This window comes from Tachypleus tridentatus, chromosome 2 (genome assembly GCF_004210375.1).
Source record: "Tachypleus tridentatus isolate NWPU-2018 chromosome 2, ASM421037v1, whole genome shotgun sequence".
In the NCBI taxonomy this organism is placed as follows: domain Eukaryota; kingdom Metazoa; phylum Arthropoda; class Merostomata; order Xiphosura; family Limulidae; genus Tachypleus; species Tachypleus tridentatus.
In genome coordinates, this window is record NC_134826.1 from 66,768,874 (window position 1) to 66,793,606 (window position 24,733).

General features: G+C 35.3%; 1 protein-coding gene across 13 annotated transcripts in view; it reads right to left on the reverse strand.

The window, feature by feature from the left end:
• Positions 1–24,733, reverse strand: part of LOC143244075 (E3 ubiquitin-protein ligase TRIP12-like) — a 104,210-nt gene that overhangs the window by 63,430 nt on the left and 16,047 nt on the right. For 7 of the 13 annotated variants that reach the window (XM_076488110.1, XM_076488119.1, XM_076488113.1 and 4 more), the window contains 2 exons: positions 19,342–19,758; positions 10,250–10,709 (listed from right to left, as the gene is read on the reverse strand). In XM_076488110.1, coding sequence (XP_076344225.1) covers positions 10,250–10,709; positions 19,342–19,758 — 877 coding nt within the window. Of the gene's footprint in view, positions 1–3,958; positions 4,090–10,249; positions 10,710–19,341; positions 19,759–24,733 lie in introns of those variants that run through there. The other 6 variants (XM_076488114.1, XM_076488112.1, XM_076488111.1 and 3 more) reach the window with 2 other exon arrangements.

A 24,733-nucleotide genomic window follows, 5' to 3' on the forward strand; every position in this document is an offset into this window, starting at 1 on the left:
TTAAAAAAAAAAAAAAAAACCCGAATTAGTCAGTCAGTCTTCCCTTTCCTCGACCTACTTTTAGAACACGGCTTCTGCACTGTACACGACGGCCTTCACGAATCGTTTGTCACGTGGGTTACACATACACTGTGATAATCTACTAACTAAAATATTAATCACGAAAATGCGTATGTTTTAGTTAGCAACGCTAAGAGCGTCTCAGATTCTATCAATCGAGAACACGACGCACTTAGGATGACGTCTCAGAAGTACAATTATTTCTCTGTAATATTCTTTTATTTGCGCTAACAATGTTTAATGAAACAAATAACACAGTTTTGAAACGTCTTTTTAGGCGAGAAACTTGCACAATAGGCTAAATGTGCTGTGTTCGTTGCGTAAAATGAGCCGCGAAATATAAACTGAGACCGCGAAAACGTGAAAAGCGAAATCATGACTCAAGTATACTCCATATTGAAATCTACATTTGTACATTCAACTTGTCCTTCGTTTCAAAAATACTAAACCAATGTTAAAGAATATATTTTAAACATTAACAATCTATGCCTAAATACGGTGTGGTTATAAAGTCGTGAGGCGAAACTTCCATCACTGCTTGACCGAAGTTCTACCTCAAATAAACACTGGTTAACGGAGGTTTTAGAATTTGAATGGTCAATAACAATTTCTAACAAAGATGTCTCTGCGACAGATATATGAATAATTCCATTATAAACTGAAAGATGTCGCACGTACTCTGATATTGTCGACACATGTCACACAGATAGTCCTAGACTATTTCACTCCGACTCCACAACCAACCTGTATTGTTTTATCACAACAGACAAAAAAACAGAAAAGTGCATACCGTACAAAGATTACACAATATGTAGTTATATCAACGTTTAGCTGCAACATAAAGGAACATGCTTAATCTTAATCACGTGATGCATAGAGTTTACATTAGGTGATGAGAGAATGGGAAATGACTCTAACACTACGTAAACACCGTACATTTTCCTGTTCTAAAAGGTAGTTACAAAATCGACCGTTCTGTTGCATACATGCAACATGAGCTGCTAACGGTGGAATACACAAAAATACCCAACGTTTTTGAATGATTGTTATAAAACGCAAAGCTACATACACACAATGGACTGTGTACTCCCGCACACACTTTGGCTATCGAAACCCGAATTTTAGCGACCTAAGCCTATAGACCCACAGTTGAGCCACTTGGTGCGTATACGTGTGTAGTTAACCAATTAATAACATCCGTAAAGATCATTTTATGCACAACGGACTCCAAAAGGTGCAATCGAAATATAGCAATTTCCAGAATGGAAAGTACTTCACGTATCAACCTGGCTAAGTAAAATATTTCAATGAAATTATCATTGTTGCTGCTGAAACGAAACTGAAACGGTAGAGCGAACCCAAATCCATGGACTTTCGTTTATAATTTTCTGGATAATTTATTAGTGAAAAACTATTTCAAAAATTTTGGATTGCAAAACATTTTTTTTTTTTTTTAAATATTAAAAGATGAAGAGTAAACCTTGACACCACTATCAATATACAAAACCACGAGGTATAATAGAAATAATCAGAAAGTCACGTATGGACCAATGAAGAGTATGGTACTATTGTATTCAGAAAGCCACGCAATGGACCAATGAAAAGTATGATACTATTATATACAGAAAGCCACGCAATGGACCAATGAAAAGTATGATACTATTATATACAGAAAGCCATGCAATGGACCAATGAAAAGTATACTATTATATACAGAAAGCCATGCAATGGACCAATGAAAAGTATACTATTATATACAGAAAGCCACGCAATGGACCAATGAAAAGTATACGATTATATACAGAAAGCCACGCAATGGACCAATGAAAAGTATACGATTATATACAGAAAGCCACGCAATGGACCAATGAAAAGTATACGATTATATACAGAAAGCCACGCAATGGACCAATGAAAAGTATACGATTATATACAGAAAGCCATGCAATGGACCAATAAAGCGCATGATGCTATTATATACAGAAAGCTTTGTAATAAACCAATGAAGAGTAAGATGCTATTATAAACAGGAAGCCATGCAGTGGACTGATGAAAAACATGATTCATGCAAGTCTTGGTGTGATGTAACCGATGTTGCATAATGGTGTGTAGTCCTGCCTTTATAAAATACGCAGCAGAATACCTGATGTAAATCGCATTTTAATTCGCCAATGTATTACATGCATTGATAAAATGTCAAACGCTTTGCAAAGACTTTCATTCCTGTAAATGTTTAGTGACCTAGTGACAAAAGGTTTAGGGTGTAAAAACAATCAACGGTCACACATCACTCACGTTTTAGATATGTTAAATGATATGGTGACAAGCTCTTTTGGTGAGAACATGAGGTAAAGTTCGAGAATCAGCGACAGTTTTTATACAGAAAACAATATTTTTTTTATGAATTTCGCGCAAAGCTACATAACGGCAGTGTGCTAGCCGTTCCTAATTTATCAGTATAAGGAGGAAGGCAGTTAGTAATCACCACTTACTACCGACTACTGAGCTACTCTTTTACCAACGAATAGTGGGATTTACCCTCACTTATAACACCTCCACGGCTGAAAAGGCAAGCGAGTTTGGTGTACCGGGAATTCAAACCAGTGACCCTCAGATTACGAGTCGAAAGCCCTAACGAACAAGAGAACAGAATATTCAGAAATTTTTACGAATTTCTTGCACTACTTTTTATTCGCAGAAACAAAAATTTTGCAAGAATTCAGTAGAACGTTACCGTATGGAAGTAGTTTAGGGTTAAGTCAAATGTACTGTACACACCCTGGGCTAACTTTAGCGGCCAAGTTCTCTTCGTATGTATTATATATATTTTTTCACTGTAGTCTGTTAAACTTTGGTCGTATTCACGCCTCAGACAAGAACAATCTGAAACCAACAATCAAACGTATCCATATTTAAATTACGAACATTAAAATATGAATTACATCTAAACTGAATACGCCCATCAAAAATAAATCAACTATTATTTCTTAAAGTACACATCTTTACTCATTTCTTTTCATATTTATTTGGTGACTGAAAATTAATGCGTATTCTCTGCACTTAAAAAAGAAAACAGTTTACAGACAAATATACTACGCTAAACCCCCTCAATTAACCAGTGAGAGACACTGAAAATATTTAGTTACTAAAGGCTTTAAAAATTCATTAATTTTGTACTTTTCACCTTGTATTAAAAAAACTCACTCTAGACGCACGGGTTTGGCGTGCAAGCGTGTGCATGTACATTCACATGTATGTCCTTTATACAAGAGAAAACAAAGTAGGCGCGTGACGTCACCCAACAGAAGTTTTCTGAGCTCCAATTGAATGAACCTCTTTTTACTTTCAACTATCTTTAATATTTAAAAATATTTAACGAATTTAAATACGACGTAGTATAACGTTTCCAGCTATTGTAAAAAAAACAACAAAAAAAACAAACGCGATCTACCTTAAAAATAAACGTTAATACCAGCGTTTAATCTATCTGGATGTTTTATTCAAAGGCAGAAACGCAAATAGATATCTTAACACAGTCAAACGCCACCCCAAACAGTAGCTTCAGTTTGTCATCTTCCTTAAAAAATAAATTTCGTAATACCTAGCGTTTAATCTATGCCGGAATCTGGATGTTTTTATTCATCTGAAGGCAGAAACGCAAATAGATATCTTACTGACACAGTCAATAACAATTCTTCCTTCTAGCCACCCCAAACAGTAGCTTCAGTTTGTCATCTTCCTAATCCCCCCCCCCGTTAATATATGTGCGTTTTCTTATCGCAATGCAACATCGGGCTATCTACTGAGTCCACCGAGGGGAATTGAACCCTTGATTTTAGCGTTGTAAAAATCCATAGACTTGCCGCTGTTTTTATAATCAAGCACCGACAATACTTACGTTTAAAACAGATATTTCGAGAATGAACATATCTGACAGCTAAGAATTCCATTTATAATTTCATTGGCAGGTTTGAAACAGGAAAGATCGTTTAGAGAGTTTTATAGCCACTGAAACAGACGGGAACACTAATTCAAAGGAGATATATGCGCGTCGGCGCACGTTCGAGAACTCTCTACGTGACGCGATGCCCTAGACCGAAAATTCCAACGTGTCTGAATCGTCGGTAAGCGTTTAAACACTTTGACTTACTTTTACAATAGAGACGAAAAGTAAATTAATTTCTGATAACGAATGTACAACATATAACCACGTGCACTGATTTACAAAATATATCAAAGCTTAAAGTAAAAAACATCCCACTAAATACGCTGAATAAAAAATCACTGGCCAGGTGCATGTATAATGTTTCGCACTAAGTATGGAATTGATTGTTTACATGTAGGAAAAAAATCCCTGTCAATGGTGTTACACTTTTTCATGCACCAAATTACTTACGAGTTCATGATTTTGCTGGTTACAGTACCTCTAACATACGAGCCACAGTTGTTGTTGTTTTTTTAACTAAAATTACGTTAATATTGCAAATTTTTCCAATGCAGGGGTTCTCTATATATATTTCACTTTTTATTTTTCTTTGTTCAGTTCTTGACGCTGAGCGCTATAATCAGTAGAAAATGTGATTCAATATATAGACCCAATCGGCAATGAGGGGATTAAAAACAATTCTAGTTCTGGAAAAAGCATATGAGAGAAAAAAATTAAGTTTTAGAGATCCTCTTACACAATCAATCACAATAGTAATGAACAAAATATTGTAATGTTAGGGAAAAAACAATATGAATTGAAATTGAGAGAGAGGTTTTTTTTTTTTCACCTAAAAGAGCTTTCTAGTTCTTAAATGCTGTTCAGCTAAATTATATTTGTTGAAACAAACTATTACTACACCAGCCTAGAATAGAATGTGAACCGTTTAACACGCACCAAGAAAATTTGACGAACGAGATTTCAAGTGATTGCATGATAAAAACATTTCTCTCTGCAAAAATCACTGTCCATTGATAGAGTATATACGATGTAAGGGTGAGACGAAGTCACACTGAACTGCGCAAGCGCGACAATGTAGCCACGTCAGGTGTAATGTAGAATTTGAAAACACGATCACTAGAAAGTGAAGTTTGTTACTATACAATAAAAATGCACTTATACGACACACAAACACCATTCTCAAATTTAGACGTAGTGTCCTCATGTTTGAACTACTGACCGGAAGGAGGATAACCGGTCAGCAGCACTCGGTACACACACGAGTATAATTATGTTTGTAATATATCGCTGGCTCTACACTCGGGCCTTTTAATACGCAGCCCAAAACGTTAGCCACTAAACAATATACACACATTTTTTATGAGAAACGCGAACTCTTATGGACTATTTGGGGAAGAAATGCCTTAATTTAAATCTGTCGGTTGTGATGTCCATTACATAAATATATTTATCTTCCATCTCTTGTTTCTAAACATGGAGTTGTAACGAAGGCTCTTGGCAAGTTCGAATATTAATAAAATGAATACTATTGTTCGAAAAGCAATAATTCTTGGTACATATACCAATGAGATCATGTGGAACACCCAGCTGTGACCACCAAAAACCCACCACAGGGCACTAGTTACTAAATTTTTCAGCATTAATACCAGTGATTACCTGCATCTTTAGAATAATGCGACAGACAGCTATCCAACAATGCCCAATATCCAGTACGACTACCTGATGCTTGATGGCATCTGTTAAGCCCAACAGTCTTGCAAACGTTCCATTTAATAAAACTGAATAACCTTGTATATTTCGACAACCAGAAATTAAGTGGGTTACCCTCTAACATGCAGTGGTGAAAAATTGTGGACAGCTTCATCGGGGTGTTTCTCATGTCATTCTCAATAGGTAGTCCACTTTTAAATTGCTGATGACCAACACAGATTATAGGAAGGTTACCATAGTATGCAAGTAGCATCCTCTGATAGCCACAGATTTGGGATCTCAGCAGTCTCCAATGTACCCTTGGTGAAAAAAAGTATTAACTTTAATGACGTTCAAACATGCCAAGAAACCTTACGTGAAACACGTATATGAATACCAATCTTTAGAGCAAATGAAGTCTACACCAACTTCAACTGAAAAGCATTAAAAACTAGACTTTTTCATATATTTTACAACATGGTGATTGAAGTCAGCTTTATTCAACAGTCTCGGCTTTCAGTTACAGGGATTTTATGCTATATACATGATGGGGCAAAAGCTACTATACGATTGGTGTAAATAAACCATACAAAAACAATTTCAGCTAACTTATTTGGTTCTTGAAAGATCTCAAAAGCTAAATTATATCCCCACACACATAATAGTAAAATAAAAAACATTATATTAAAATTGTTGGCGAGTATCCTGTAAAAAAGTGATGTTCAAACATCAAAGGTTGATGTATGCAGTAACAAACTGATCAGAAGACCTTCCATAGCCTTACAGTACTGTGCCTAAAAACCACTCAAAATGATATCTCCAATACAACCTTTCAATACATCTAGTATTTCATACCTTTAATGAGTATTGGATGGTCAGTGTTCTACTTTCACAGAAATAGAGCTTCCACACTTTTAAACTAACTACTTTTTGTTTTTCTCATTATGCCTGCAAAAATTGATGGGTGCCTCTGTTATCCAATGCCATGAATATAGTTAGTGACTTTTATTTATTCAGTATTTGCAATATTTTTTAACACAAAATTGATAAATATGTTAGAATAAATCCATTTGTAAGTATTTACATCACCTAGTGCTGCAGACTAACAGGTTTTGATTGGTGTTTTTTGAATTTTACACAAAGCTACTTGAGGGCTATCTGCACTAGCTGTCCCTTATTTAGCAGTGTAAGACTAGAGGAAAGGCAGCTAGTAACCACCACCTACTGCCAACTCTTGGGCTATACTTTCACCAACGAATAGTGGGACTGACAATCAAATTATAATGCCCCTATGGCTGAAAGAGCAAACATGTTTGGTGTAACAAGGATTTCAACCCATGACCCTCAGATTATAAGTCGAGTGCCTTAACCACCTGGCCATGCCAGGCCAACAGGTTCTGAATTTGGAGTAAAATGGTTTATTTTATTTGTATGCTTTTCTGATAAGTATTTAACACTGCTTGATTAATTTTGATTAGTAGACAATGTTTTCAGAGATGAGTATTCACTGTAATTGTGGCAAATGCTTCCATTTCACAATGATTAATTTAATGTTTGGAATGTTAATTCTGAAGAGATGGTCAAACAGATAACAGTTGTGATCTACTTATCCACAAAGACTGGCTTGACTTAAGCAACACAGATGTTAAGCACTGAAAATTCTAATGGTTAACTTTGTATACATAAAATCTTTTTGTACATGTAAATAACTCCCAGATTTTACCTGTAACAATGCTCTTTTTATTTTCATTTTTTAAAGTGCATTTCAAATATGATAATAATGCTGAAACAATGTTATTGGATTACAAAAAAAAAGCAAAACAATGGATAGAACAGTTTATAAATAATGGTTCTAAAGTCATTCATGAACATAAGTTATTGCATAAAAACACATTGATGTTTATTTTATAAAAATATTTTAATTTCATCAATACAGTTACCAATACTAAAATGTGTGTGATTTTACTACACAATACTTTTAAAAGAACAGCATCATTTAACCCTTTCACTACAAGCTTGGAATAACATACACAAATTCATCTACACACTTGCATATGTTAAGTATTTGCACTGTAACTTTTGATACAGCATGGGTTACTTCACTAAAAGTCTACCACATTTTTGGGATGAAGAATAGTCATCAAAAAACTATTCTTTGTCCCACAAATCTCAAATATTATTTATGTAATCTCTTAAACCTCCAAAGAACATTTCAAACATTTGTTTTCAGCAACAACTTATATTTAATGTTATTTTCTATACTCTAACTATGTGGGGTCTGTGAATTGACCAACATCATAAACAAAAATATATTAGGAATTAAATATAAATTATACTTTTTTCATGCCAGAATGACAACACATTATAACATGAAAATACAAATGTTTGGTCTGAGTAGCTCGAGTCTCATAAAGCCACAATATATATACATGTAATTATTTTTTATTATATTGACCTTCCAGTCATGCTGAGCTAACATTACATAACTTGCACTGACCTGGTGCATATGCCCTCATGTTATGCATCCAGTAATGTAAAACTGTTTTGATTTTGTTTTAGTAGATTAGTATTTTGTAATACACAGATATATTTCAATTAATAGTTTATTTCTAATTAGTAATATGTAATGTGTCCAGCAGCAATCGAGTACAAAGGTTGCTAAGCCTTTTAAAATTTCGTACACATGGGAGATATATTTTTTAAGGTTTTATATACAGTTGAATAACCAAAAAATTCACAAATAACTACACTGATACCATAGAACTCCACTATAATTTATTATGCTTAGTAATCAAGACATATTTAGATTTTAAAAAATTTGGAACTTCCAGCAGACTAAAGACAAACCCTACCTCACTGAAATCTCAGATTGAAACAAGATGGAAGGCTTTGAAAGATTAAAATGGCTGAGAAAAAAATTAGTCTGGAGACTACTCACATCATAGTGAAGTAAATGTATATAAGGTACTGTTTCCAAAAATGAAAAAAGATGAACAGGACCACCATGTTTGATTCAGTACATAAGCCATATCTCAGCAAAATAAAAATATACAAGGTTCTCATTTTATTTTCTAGCTTGTTAATATTAGAAGTTTGAGCTCCTAATTTGTATGGAACTATAAACACAGTATATTGAAATAACAAACATTTAATTTTAAACATTACTGATTTCAACATACCATATGATGCACTAAAATGTGTTTGAATGTGTTATTTTGATATTTCGTTTCAAATTAAGAAATTAAATATATATATATATATATATATAATATTAAAATTTGAATTATAATCTGCAATTTGATTCCAAACTTTGACATAAATTCATCAAATAGTAGTTCAACAATATCTTGAATGCAAGTCAACAAATGTAATGACATGGCCTTTAACCCATGACCCATCACAAAAGGGTTAAACCTATACCCCACAACTTGATTTCATGGGTGTCTCTGTAAAATAAACCTTCATTCAGCACATGTACATGAAGTTTTCATTCAATCCACAATTTTATACCATCTACATACACCCTAACCAAGTTTTACAAACCAGTGACTAGTAAACATCTCTACACTCACCATACCAAAGTTTTACACACCAGTGACAGGTAGAGATCTCCACATGCACCCTACCCAAGTTTTACAAACCAGTGACAGGTAAATATCTCTACATGCACCATACCCAAGTTTTACAAACCAGTTACAGGTAAAGATCTCTACATGTACCATACCCACATTTTACAAACCAGTGACAGGTAGAGATCTCTACATGTACCATACCCACGTTTTACAAACCAGTGACAGGTAAAGATCTCTACATGTACCATACCCACGTTTTGCAAAGCAGTGACAGGTAAAGATCTCTACATGTACCATACCCACGTTTTACAAACCAGTGACAGGTAAAGATCTCTACATGTACCATACCCACGTTTTACAAACCAGTGACAGGTAAAGACCTCTACATGCACCCTATCCCAATTTTACAAACCAGTGATAAGTAAAGATCTCTACATGCTTTCTACCCAAGTTTTACAAACCAGTGACAGGTAAATATCTCTACATGCACTCTACCTAAGATTTACAAACCAGTGGCAGGTAAAGATTTCTACATGCACCCTACTACTGGTTGGACAGGATATTATTTAGAAAAAGTTCAGAATAAACCCTTAGGTCTCTAATACACACTGCTTGAATTTTTCAGCTTTATATTAGTGTTATCACATTAATCTTTTAAAAAACAAATTTACAATTAACTATACTTTACCTTTCAACAGTTTTTCCTTTTATTGGCCTAGAAAAAGCCAAACAATAAACATGAGAAAGCCCAAATAAGTTTTATATACAAAGTGCCTGCAAAGTGCAGGTCAAAATGTGAATAGACTATATGACAGAAAAATGTTGTGCAAGTGGCTGAGTTTTACTAAAAAAATGTTGAATGTTATGTCATAAAGCAAAAGATTCTATCATGAAAACAACCTACTTTATGGCTTTGAACTTATTTAGTATAAACTACTGTAACACAAATGAAAACAGTACACACATCAAGTATCAGACTCACCGACTGCTAGCACAGGACCCCGTTGTCTTAGCTTTTGTAGTCTTCTCTTGATTAACTTTTGCTGGTTTGCCAGTTGCTCGACTTCCTGTTGCGATAGCTTTACCTTCGCCAGGGCCCACCTGTAACTCTGAAGGTATTTTTTGACACTGTTGCCAACACTTTCCCTTGCTTTTTTGTTGATTAGAACCAGAAGGTCCTGGCTGATGACAAGACAAATCTACAGGAATGAGATTTGTAGACAAAGTCTGTGAATTTTCAACCCTGGCACAAGTTTCTTTTGTAATACTAAATGCTTCTGGCAAATGAAGTGGACTGTGTCCACACTGTTTGGGTAGGCTTTCAACTTTAAAATAGGTAGCTTCAGCCAAAGAAGTATTAGAGTTTTTCTTCAAATGCTGTTTACTAGACACTGGGCTTTTCAGGTGAGAAGACTCTCCAATGGAACCAGAAATAAACACACCTGGAGAAAAATAAAATTATACAAATACCTTTTAATGTAAGATCTTTTCTGCAGTTTACAAAGGATTAGTCTTAAGAAAAATCGTAAGAAACATCCAAATGTACAACAAGCTGTCATAATTAAGGAAACATCAAATGCAAATGAGCCAACCAGGATGTCACACTAAACTGGCAGTTAGGAAAAAAAACCAAGAAACTTCTAAGATGACTTTTCCAAATTGTAGTTTAAATTTTTATTTCAGTTGCAATATATATAAGCATAAACACGCACACACCTATTACTTTTATATGCCTCAATTTAAAAATGTAAAATTTCCATAGTCAATACTGCATCCTTGATTTTCAACACTTAAATAAATTTTAAAGAAACACCTTATAACTGTATATCAACTTTCACATACTGTACAATACTGCTTTATGCAGTATTTGATCAAAATGATTAGTAAGAACAGTACCAGAAGTTAAACTGCCAATACACAAACACTGATTGGAACATTAAGAGTTTGATGTATTTATAAAAATATACCAATAAAAGTGATTATTAAAGCACAAAATTTAAACACTTGACAGATCAGACATAAGGCTGTCTTCTGATGTCAAAAAGCAGGTTTTTATACCTGTTATGGGCAATAAAAAATGAGATTTTTGATTCCCATGACAAACAGTACAGATGTGTAGCTCTGTGCCTAATAATTAAGAAACAAACATAACATTTAGAGAAACCAACTTTCTATAAGATGTCTTCATAAGACAAGCAGAAAACTTGAACACCATTACTGCAGTCATTTCCATCTTTTGTACGTTTGCATCTTGACTTGAATTTGCACACTTTCCATGTGAAACATGCTGAAGTAACACTTTACAATGGCTTCTAGAGTAATGTCCAATTGTTGTTGCAAGGATTAATTATACTTTACCAAGTTTTAATAAAATTATTGAGCCAACATATATAATTTATGTTTAAAAAATAATTAGCAAAATGATTGTAAATAACAGGCTATATTCAAAGTCTACTCTTACATTACAAATGGATTAATTCAATTTTTTTTCTGCAAGTTTAACAATTTAATTTTCTGTACAAGTTTTCATACTGAAATATTAAATACTAGTGGTAAATTATCTAAATTAAACTATGTACTAAACCTACCTTAAAAACATCACAAGTGTGATAAAAGCTGGCAACATAGCTAATTGTTTTCTATCAACAAATGTAGTTTACAAGGAAATATATTAATTTCCTCAAAACTAAAAATTATGTTTAAAAATCAAAAAACATTCTTAGGAGAGAAATGAATATCATAAAAATGTCAATGATGTTAATAAAACACACAGGTACAAGAAATCAATTTAACACAAACCATAATCTAATCATTTTTGAAAGGTGGATCTTTCTTGTTCAGGAGCAACATTCCAAGTTTGCCCTTGAAAAAAAAGATCCACCTTTTGAAAACACTCAGGTTATAAGATTTCTTCAAGAAAACAAATAATGTAACAAATAATTAATAAAATCACCTCCTAATTAAAAACAAACTACACCAGCAACTTACAAAAAATATTCTATTTCTAGAAATCCAAAAATGCTTCCCAAATGGTTAGATAATACTTTAAGTACTAGTTATCATAATAAAGGGAAATTTAACTAGATTGTCTACAAGACTTTCTTAGTGAATACTGTTCATTACACAACATAGATTAGGTTCTCTATACGTTAAAATGAAAGTATCACTAAGCATTATGCCAGTTGTCAGTGTTTAAGGTTGTCTATAGCTAACTTGCTGCATAAATTTCCAAGCTACTTTTATTATGTTCAAACTAAGACATACAAACTTCAAATTAATAGTTTGTAATTAACCACAAAGCTACACAATTGGCTATCTGTTCTCTGCTCACCAAGGGTATTGAAACCCAAATTCTAGCACTGTAAGTCTGCAGACATAACTGCTGTGCCACTAGGGGGCCAAATTAGCTGCAACATATAGTGATGGAATATAACTGGGGAAACAAACAACATGCATATGTACACACACACACACACACACACACACACACACACACAAAAGGAAAAGTAATGTTAACCAGATGAATTTAATAATGGTACAAAACATTGTAGCAGAAGACAACAGAAAATAAACTGAAGAATGGTGGTGCATTTTATGTGCTCGTTCTTCATTTTAAAAAGAGCATTGCATTGTTTTCATGCTGTCATAGTTTATTTATGCAAAACACTGGAATATTATTCAACATACTCACACTTAAGAAATTCTGTGGAGCATTTGTTATAAATATTCTGTCAATATCATCATTACTAAAATATTTCACAATAATCTCTGTATGCCTGAAATCACTGTCTTGTAGGAAGATGAATTATTAAAAGGTTAGTTATATTAGAACATCATGAAGAATCAGAATCTGCCTGTTCTTGTCAGAAGTCAAGGTGCCATCAATTATTGAACACTTCTAGCTGTAATGCAGCCTGAAGCCCCAAAACTGTACCTTTCTCCATCATGCTTTACTAAAGATGCTGCTCACTGACAACAATATCATTTTTCTTTGTTTTGAACAAACTGTTTATAATTCAAACTGTAAAAAGAATGTCTCCATGTTTACTCATTCAACTGACTGTAGTCCAACACTTATTTCAGCCTTTCAATCCAATCATCTCTTTCTAGGAGCAGTTTTTAAGTACCTACACATACACTGAGACTACTTGATGCTAATATATCTCTTGGCATTCTCAATGTAACACTTTCATCTGTACTCATAAAAGACCATAGGCAAGAGATCTGCACTAGGCCATCATCTACTTGATAAACAAAATTCATCAAGACACTCGTATTCTGAGGGTTTCAGTTTTCTACCTGAACGACATAGTAATCAACACAGCCAAAGCTTCACAGCAATTTTTGGAATACAGTATCCATGACCAGCCAAAACATCAAATTATACATGCATTTCAAACCCAACAGCAATGACTGAAGTAACACTACAACTATCAGGCATATTATGACTACCTCTACTTTAACTTGGTTTATACCTGTGTAGCACTTTACAACTGGTTGGATGACAAGTCACAGTGTCAATTACCAATTATTGTTCATTGGTGTAGTTCACAAAATATTTGCCTTTAATATCATTATTGCTAATTTTTCTACAGCTATTTCGAATACTGTATGCCACTAATAAAATATATATATATATATATATATATATTTTAGAATACAAGTTGCACATTTTTACAAACATTATAGCATCTGATCTTTAGATCACTTTAATACGTTTAAAATCACGTAACAGAAAAAGTAATGTTTAAAACAGTGTAAAATCATAAACTACAAGGGCATCATTTCCACTTCCAAATGCAAATTTGTATAAGTTATTGTTTATACTAAGGCTAACTGTATCTCAAATATGTTACCAGTTTGTATTTTATAGTACTTTAATAAATGTAAATGTTTGAGAGATAATGAAGGTTGGTTGATTTAATTTTATGGCACAAAGCAGCTATGCTATCTGCGCCAAACATTCGGTAAAAAGTTAAAAGTAAATTTAGTAAAATTCATAAAAGGAAATTAAGGTAAAAGAAAATAAAGTTTAAAAAAACAAATAAATTGCATAAAACCAATGTATACATCTAGTCTACAACGTCAAGAGAAAACCTACAGTAATTTATGTTGTAAAGGACTTTCTGTATCATAACTCTAATAACCATAACCTGCCAGGAAGACTAACAGGTAAGTACAAAAGCCACTGTCAGTCACCTGAAGTTGGCCTTTCCAGTCCTGGTTCCGAGTTATTTGACGTTATGGCCATTTTCAAAAAGTAAAGTAATAAAAGTTTTAAAAGACCTGTAGGAAAATTTTAATAATAACTCACCAGGATGACTAATGGGAAGTTCAAACAGCAGCATTAGTCACCTGAAGTTGGCTTTTCCAGTCCTGGTTTCAAGTTATATGACATTACATCCATTTTCTAATTTCAAATCAAACTAGACGGACTGTGATTCTTAAAAAGGGAATCACAGTAAAAAAGTGTAATGTATGAATTAAAAAACATAAATGGCATTAAAAAGATTAATGGCCTTTAAAAAAGTAAAAACATTACCAAGGTGGAAAGTGACACCATCACCAATAACACTGTCTAATGTAATAGACAAACCTTGGGACAGAACGTGTTTCAAATGGTGCCATCATTGAGAGTTGTAACAATGACAAGAAAGTAAAATGTGGCATATTGTGATCTGAGTGTCACACAAACTACACACAGGTGCATCACTTCCAGATAAAAGAAAACAATGAGTTAACAAACTGTGACCAATGCATAGTCTAGTTAGAACAACTTCCTCTTTCCGATCCTTATGAAAGTAAGATGGCCAAAGTCCAATATAGGGTTTTATTTGGAAAAGCTTATTTTCGCGTTGCTCACTCCAAGTCGACTGTCATTTGGCACGGAGCTGAGCCTTGAATATGGGACCATAGTCCATGTATGGGACAGGCACAGCAGTGATAGTGCCAGAGCAGATAGGCATAGCTGCAGTGTTGCAGGCTCATTCCTGCAAATTTTAACGTAGTCCGGTATCCAGAAAAACTGAATAGAAGTAGATGTTAAAGAGAAATGGGCCATTCAGTTTTGAATATCAGTGAGAACAGGGTGTAAAACAATGTGAAGCGATTCCAGGACCAGTAGAGAACAAAGCAAGTCAGTATAAATAGTGCAGTTTGAGTACTGCTTAGCTTCTATGTGATCCAAGGCAAGAGAAATGGCATACAGTTCAGCAATGAACACAAAAGCTGTAGATGGGACTCTGCATGCAACCACTGAACCACAACAAACCATGGCAGAGCCCACACAGAAACCTGATTTTGAACCATCTGTATAAATAGGAATGGAAGGATGGTTCGAAACATGTTTAGCAAATAGCAGACAGTATTTCCAATCAAGAGTGTCTACCTTTCTCAGATGACTTAAAGATAGGTCACATTTGAGAACTGTAATAAGCCATGGTGGGATGGGCTGACCAGTGGATACAGCAATGTTATCCAAAAACAGATCCAATTCATCCAACTGCACCTGGATATGAAGGCCAAAAGGAGCAATGGCAGACCATCTGTTCTGAAAAAGCATGGCCCACTGAGGACGGAAAACACAACACCAGGTAAGATGCTGTGGTAAAGATTGATGTTTCAAAGCATATAGTAAAGACAGTTGTAAACGACAGAGGTGCAAAGAAGGTTCATGAGACTTTATGTATAAGTTCTGAACTGGGTAAATGCTGAAAGCCCCAGTGCAGAGCCAAATTCCTGATGATGAATGGGGTCTAGAATCTATAAAGCCAATGGTCTGGCAGAGCCATAGACCAGTGATCCATAGTCAAGTTTCGATCAAATAAGAGCACGATATATCTTTGGCACAGAACATCGATTCCCCATGTGGTGGAAGAAAGGACACGGAGGATGTTCAGTGCTCTTGTACATTTGACCCGTAGCTGCTTGATGTGTGGCATAAAGGCCAGCTTAAGATCAAAGATAAGCCCCAAGAACTTTGTCTCAGGGACCACAGGGCAGCACAACTTCACCGATATGGAGTTCAGGATCAGTGTGAGTACCCTGTTGGTGGCAAAAATGCATGCAAACGGTTTTAGAGAGAGAGAGGATAAGGCCGTTTGCTGTAATCCACTTCAGTAAATGATAGAGGGCAGTCTGTAGCTGCTGCTCAACATACCTCAAGTTCGATGACTGACATGAGATGTGAAAGTCGCGACATGGAGCCAGTTTGCAACAGTGAGAGATGGAGTTGTTAAGTGATGGCATTATTTTTTATACTGAAAGGTGTGACACTCAGAACACAGCCCTGAAGGACTCCAAGTTTCTGTAGAAAAGAACGGGAAAGTGTCGAACCCACACAAACTTGGAATCTCCTGTCCATTAAAAATTTTGTAATAAAAATGGGCAAATGGCCATGTAACCCATATATAGGTCTCACAAAATGCCATACCTCCATGTTGTTTCATAAGCCTTTTAAATGTAAAATACTGATACAAGATGTTGTTTAAGAAAGGCTTCTCTGATCGACGTTTCAAGTTGAATACGGTGGTCCATGGTGGAGTGCTGTTGTTGGAATCCACATTGGGTGGACGAGAGGAGGTTGTTTGATTCAAGAAACCAAATAAGATGAGCATTAACCATCCTCTCTAAGTCAGAACAATAGCAAGAGAAGCAGGAAATAGATGGTACAGCATGTCATAGTGTATATCATCAGGTCCAACCGAGGTACTGCCAGACTGATGAAGGGTCAGTTTGAGTTCCAAAAGTGTAAAGGGATGATTATAGTCACAGAGAGAATCAGCTCGAAAGGAAAGAGGTAACTGCTCTGCCTGAGTTTTGATGGCTAAGAAGGTGGATGAAGAAGCAGAAGTGCTAGATACCCAGCAAAACTTTCACCTAGAGTATAGGCAATGCTCCAGGTATCAGTTACTTCCTGGCTACCAAAGAGCAAGATCAAGAGGGGGACAGAATTATATTGCTCACTGATCTTTCGAATCTTGTCCCATACGACTTTGGAACTGGTGGTAGAGAATATGCTGGTTGTGAGCTTAATCCAAAATTCCTTCTGGCTTTGATGTCTTATCTACTGAGCATATGCACGAACCCACTGGAAAGCGATGAGGTTCGAGAGTGTGGAATATCTACGGAAAGTATCCCAGGCTCATTTTTGAGCCTTCCGTGCCATGTGGCAGGCAGAATTCCACCATTCCAACATGGACGAGGATATAGTACAAAACGTGTCGAGGTTTTAGGAATAAACTGAGCAGCTGCTTGTATAATACAGTCAGTTACTGCTGTGACACAGTCGTCTACTGATTGCTTACAGACGATGGCAGGATCAAGTTTTGCGAGAGCCGTGAAAGAGAGCCAGTTTACCTGATCTAGCTTTCACCAACCCCTACTATCAATATCAGCACTTCCCCAGACGAGATGATGTCCATTAAAGTCCATCAGGATTAGAAAGGATATGATTCATATGTCTCTCCAAGCAACAGGTAGAAAGAACAAACAGTGATGGTATGACCCAAGAAAACACAGAGATGGCTATGGCCTCCAAGGGTGTGTCGAGTGGCAAAGATAGGGTGGGCACATGTTGATCAACCAAGAGTGTCACCCCTCCATGCACTTGTCAATCAAGGTGACTGTACTGGCAGGTTTAAGAAATTTTTCCTGTAAGGAAAGACAAACAGGATGGTAGGAAGCAATCAGTGTTTTGAAGTCATCCAGATTAGAACGTAAACCTCGACAGTTCTAATGTATCAGGGTGGCCAATTTTATTTATGTGTAGGCAAATTGGGTGCCCGTCTACAGGAATTCAAGGCCAAAGTGGTGTGTAAGTGTTGGACCCCTCAACCACCAGGATTCTCTCCTCCCCTTCACTGGTTGCCACACATGGCAAACATGAGGGTGGATGTTTAGATCCCAGAGTAGGTAATCTAAAAGAACAGAACCTTCCCTGGGAGGTCTTCTCACCAGGTATAGGAATCCACACCAAGAGGATAATAAAGGAAAAGACACTGTTAAACATATTACATCCTTATAAGTGGCATTACACAATAGGTCGTTTTTTAACTGCTTCATTCTTACCAGTTTGTTGAGAAATATTTCCTTATTTACAATTAAATTAATGATGTTTATTGCTTGACTTACAATTAAAGTCTGAAATAACAGTATTATTTAATAAAGCAAATTTTTGAAGATGTTCTCAAAGTATATAAATATATGAAGTATTGCAGTTGAATGAAATATTTTGAAAATCTTGAGGTTTTGAACAAAACCATAAGTGTACTCAACCAGAAACTCAACGTCAAAAAAACAAACCAGTACAAGTACAAATCCACGATCCTGTATTTGAAGTTCCAAAATTCTGAAAGCTCCAAAAACCGAAGTTTTTCATGGAGTGTAGAGCGTCAATATAACAGGTGACCCAACTCCACATACCACTTCACTCAGGTGTGATGTGGTGGCATGGCCCAGCTGCCAACCAGTCTCACAGGTGTGTCAGTTGTGTCTTAGCACTCCTATTGGTCACATGTATATCTGCTGTTTGCTGATATTTTTTGCTTGCTTTTTATTTTTGCAACTTTGTGTTTAATTACACTGTGTAAATGATTATGGGGTGCTACCCTGGACCCGACTGGGGTGATACATTTGTTTTAAAAACCGAAAAACTCCAAATTCCAAAACAAAACTGGCCCCAAGGGTTTCGGGAAAGAGATTGTAGACCTGTAGTAACAAAGTGATCACTGTAGCTTATGGACAATTTAAGTTTCTGCATCTTGCAATATAACTGCACATGCAAGCTACATTTGAGTACTACTTCTAATATGATTAAAGTGGTATATGGATATACAACATAGGACCAATAAAACGAGGTATTACAAAAGTGCCATCACAGTTTTACACAATATTTTACAAGTATTAAAACACATAAATAATGTTCAAAAAAATATTTTTTTAAATACAATTAATACATACATGTCAAACACTAACATAGAAATCAAACTACTAATAACCTTGATGCTTTAGCAAGACTAATAAAAGTAATTTCCTATTCTACTGAGATGAACAACTAATAATTTTACTACCTACCCTTTGTTCCCAAAGATGGAACCTTATATTTATCCTCGAAATACAAATTCACAGGTTCTGTAACAACTGGAGGTATCAGAGACAGTGATCCACTGCTTATAGAAGTATCTTTATGGGGTCTTCCAGGCTTTTTCTTAATAACAGTTTCTAGTTGAGTGGCTGGAGGAACCGTTTCTAGCTTGTAAGGATATCTAGAAGTAGAAGGTGGAAGCCACTGTTCTGGGGCAGGTAGCTGTCGCTCAGTTCCAAACTCAATGTTAGGTCTCGTACACTGTCCCTTAGTTAAAGTTAAAACCTTAGCTTTATTACCAACAGGAGCAGAGATAGTATTGTCCAAGGTTGATGTGCTAGTGGGATCAATTGTGGCACTGGTCTGATTCTTGGATTTCAGAATTTCAAAAACACCTGTAAATGAAACTATCAAATGAATGTTTACTTGTGATGCTTACATAACAAATAATCTCATACAGTAATGTTTTCACATTTAGAAACTCTAAACATTAGAGTTTCCATACTTCATTGTCACAGTAACATTCTTAACATGTGTGTGTCTGTGTAATATATAAAAACAAAAAAATTCTATCTTGTTCAGTATTTACCTGTATAGAAAAACAGAATTCAATAAGTTCTGTTGTTTTAAGTATGGTTCAATCTGGTAAAGTTATCGGCTGAAATCACGATACAGTATGCTACATTACACACTTCCCAGTCTTACTGGTGTGCATGTTCTCTTTTTCTTAGTACACAAAAACTAGTGCACCACAAATAACATTGTTGGGAATCACAAGTTTGGTTCTAAATAAATCCTTTGTTCATGAACAAGTTTCAAGAAGTGTCTAATTTCAACCACTGCATTCAAATTGACAAACAGTTAAATTTTTCTTTGTATACACCATGTATGGTAAAACTTGAACTACTGGTTTCTCTTTTAACAGTAAACTTAAGTCTCAGAGTTGGCAACTTTGCTTAAATATTCAGACTATGTTTTCAACAAAGCCAGGAAAAATGATTATAAAACTTACTAAATCTTTACTACTTCTTCATACAATAAAACTCAAATGTACATATGTAGAATTAATCAGAACTTCCTTAAAAGCAATATGTGCAAAACTATCAAAAACTGTATATTTATTAATACAAAACTGACCTTTAGTCTTCCCTGTCTTGGCTGTGTTTTAGTGGACTTTAATTTTGTAATATATAGTCACATTTCAATTATTATACATTGTGTTTATACATTATTACTATTTAGAAATAAATTATTAAACTTATTTTTCTTAAAACATCGAACAATAAATCAAGAAGTAAATTAAACAATTATCACTTCTGCTATGACCTTTGTACTCGGTTGTTGCTAAGCCTTTACAATTTTTGCATGTGGAGGATATCAAAAATATTTTTTTAGGTTTTGTGTGTGTGGTTGAATAACCAAAAAATCATAAATGACAACACTGATACGTGTCATTGCTTTATGTTCAGGTTTCTAATTCAGCCACTAACAGTAATATAAACATAGGAAATAGATGTAAAAAGATTAAGGCTAGAAACTCTTAGAGATGTTAGAACTTCACAGTCATTGTTCAAAAACACAGAACAGCACTTCATTTTGTTTTCCATTTTATTCCTGGTGGTTAAAAGTTTGTACAAACTGACCAATTGCACAGAGAGTTAGGGTAAAAAAAACAGATTAAATATAGTTTCAGCAGTTGATTGGTTGGTTGGAATTTATTGGCACAAACCAATTACACTAACAAGTAAAAAAAGTTAAAACAAAACAATGTCCAAAAATCAGATAAAAGATTTAAACAGAAGTAAAAAGACCAATGGCTCAAAAAACAATATCAGGAGTAAACTCATAAAAAAACAACATTAAATGGTGCCATCACTTACAATCATAATGACTGCACAACAGTAAAACATGGGATACTGTGACTTGAGTGTCACAAAGGCCAAACATTGGCACAGTATCTCACAGTGGAAATCACCAGGTTCAGCTGATGTACTGCCAGACCAATGAAGAGCAAGCTTGAATTCCACCTGTGTTAAGGAGCGATTATAGTTACAGAAACAATCGGTCTGAAAGGAAAGAAGCAATTGCTCTGCTTTAGACTTGATGGCCAAGAAGGTGGGGGAGAAACAGAAGCACTAGATGCAGAAGAAAGCTCTTGCTGAGAGTCTTGGTGATGCTTTGAATATCAGCAACTTCCAGGCCATTGGAGAGCAAGATGGAAAGTATATTTCCCACTGACCTTATGAATTTGATTCCACAGAATTCTGGAGCTGGCAGTGTGAGGTCCCAAGTTCAAACACAAGCTCATGAAAAAAAAACAATAGAAAATACACAGAATAAAGAAAAAAGTATCACATTTTCATTTTCTTTTGCTAGTTTGTCTTGAAGTTACTTTCAGACACAGTGACTAGCAGACTGTTCTATTTCTGTTTTAAAATTACTTACTATTGCAGGTGCTTGGATGGTGCATTATTTTTCACTTACAAGGTTCACATACATTCACTTTTAATCAATAAATAAAACTAAAATCATCATTTGAAGCCACTTCATGTACAACTTAACATAGTTATGTTAATTTGTAATTGTGGATAGAAGTTTCAAGGTGTTTGAAAGATGGTAGTTGTAAACTCACTCAATCCAAGATTTTTTTTGGCTTTGATGTCTAACCTGCCATGCACTGGCTTGGGCCCACTGGAAAGCAATGCAGTTCAAAAGAGTGGAATACCTTTCAAAGGTATCCCAGGCTTGTTTTTGATCCTTCACTGCCTTCTGGTAGACATACTCCACTGTGGACAAGGATACAGGAGAAAACATGTTGAGGTCTTAGAAACAGAATGAGCAGCTGTCTGGGCAATACACTTAATCACCACTATCATGCAATCTATCTATAGCAGAAGGATGACAACAGGATCAAGTTCCAAGAGAGCAGTGAAAGAGGGACAATTAGCTTGATCCAACTTTTACCAAAGCACTCAGATTAGTTGGTATTGACCATGGTGAATCTCCCTCAAAATAATATGAAAATTATTACTGTCCAGTGGATCACTGTCAACCCTCCAAGACTAGTAAGAGAAAATTGAAAGTCAATAAAAGACTGATTAGATGCATGAGAATAATTATAAGAATCGGTATTGAAGAGAAAAAGATTGTGATCCAAGAGCATATACTATACGGAACTACCCCTCCCATCAATATTAGCACCACCCTAAAGAGGACTGTCCATTAAAGTCACCCAGGAGGAAAAAGGAAAATGGTAACTGTTCAGGAGAGCATCAAAATTTGACTTAAGTCTCTCCAGGTAGACAAAAAGTGATAGTACAACCAAATGAAACACAGATTGTAATAGCCTTCAAGGAGATATTGAGCTGCAAAGACAGGGTGAGGACATGCTGGTCAATCAGCAGTGCCACCCCTCCATGCACACACCTATCACACAACCTGTCATTCCAGTATAAAGAAAACTGCTGAAGGGAGACTGCATTGGCAGGTTTCAGAAATGTTTCCTACTAGGAAAGACACACAGGATGATAGGAATTAATCAATGCCTTAATGCCATCCAGATTAGAATGGAAACCTTGACAGTTCCACTGTATTAAAGTGACCATTTTCATTTAGGTGGAGGAGAATTGGGTGGAGAATCCTTTGGTTTACGACTCCACCATACATCTTTATTAAAAAATCTCTGACTTTCCATGGATTTTGAGAGCATGAACAAATAATTAATTGTTCTACATCTTAGAGTCAAAGAAGGTGGGCCTGAGCAGATGCCAGAAGCCAGGGGAGAAAGAAGTGGATGGACTCTAGCAGTTACCTGAAGGGATGGTGGGAACAAAAATGGGAGAAGAGGATGACTTGTCAACTTACTTATCCATAGAGGGCAAAATACTCCTCATGGTTTGAAAATGACTCCATTGGAGGCATTAAAAGATCTGTCTGCTCTCCCACAGTAGAAATGAACATAGTGCAGCAGCAGGTAAACGTCAAAATTAGAGCAATTGTAGTCAGTGTAATTCTGTCCTCATTAATGGAGACACATCACACTGCAAAAAGTCCTTGGGTGAAGAACCTAGCAAGAAATTCTAACCTAGGAATGTTCTTCAAATCACTCTCACCAAACATTCCTGATGACGAATTCAAAGTAGCATGAGGAGTAACCTCAATGGGTATATCCCCAATGGCCTTTGAATTGGAGTTCACTGCTTTTTGGGGTAGATGTTTCTACCCCAAGACATGGTAATTTACCAATGATCTGTTTTTGTCTTTTTTTAGTATTTTATTTTTTATTAAACTTTGGGGGATCCATAATGAAAAATGAGAGATTCAGTGCTCAATAAACCCACCCACCATGAAGTCCTATGAGGGGATGCACTATAATGCTAAACAAGGAAAATGAGCAATGCCAGGGTTTCAGGAGCACCATACCCAAACACCACCATTAGACAATGTCCATAAAACCCATTGAGAATACCCAACACTGAAAAACAGTTGGCCCTCGCCTAACAAAACCAGCTGATTAGATGGGGGCAACCATCTACAGAAATTCAAGGCCAGAGAGTGGTGAATTGGTATTGAACCCCTCAACTACTAGAAATCATCTCTTCCCCTTTACAGGTCGCCATGCATGGGGAACACATGGGTAGATGTTCAGATTCCAAAGGAAGTAAACTGAAAAGAGAGAATCTTCTTTGGGAGGTCTCCTCACCATAATACAGGTATCCACATCAAAGGGAAGTTATAATGAAAAATTAGTTTGATATTTATTTATAATGTTTTATAGATTATACATATGAAACTTGGTAATCTTCTGTGGAAGAAAAATATTTATAATCTTAAATTGAAAATCACAATGCAGTCAACACTCCGATTCCATACATTTACACACAAATGTTTAGCAAAAATAGTTTAAAATTAAAATTTCTTTTGTCTGCAAAAAATGTGTAATGTTTACTAAAAGCCTGAAAAATATCATTAATGTAATATAACTTTCAGCATGTTTAGTGTATGGAAAATGATGGTCACTTTGGGTCACTTAGTCAGTGTAATCCACTAAGGCAGTCCCAAATGCATTAAGCTACAAATGGTAATTACTTTTGTAATGCTTATGCTTATCATGTAATTAGAAGAATTCTGAACCTAATATGTTCTTTATTTTATCAATAATTTAATTACTTTTAAATTTCTATCAAAATTGTCTGATTTTTTTGTTTTTTACACTAACAGTATCATTTTAACAACAGTTTGATATGAGCAGTGTTGCCATGTCAACATATTTCCCATTTTGAAGAAATAGTTTTTGTTAAAAAACAACAGGATGGCTTGTCATCAAAATTTAAAACAATGTGAGAGTGTTGGAGTAAGACTTAAGTTTTCCAAGATTTTAAA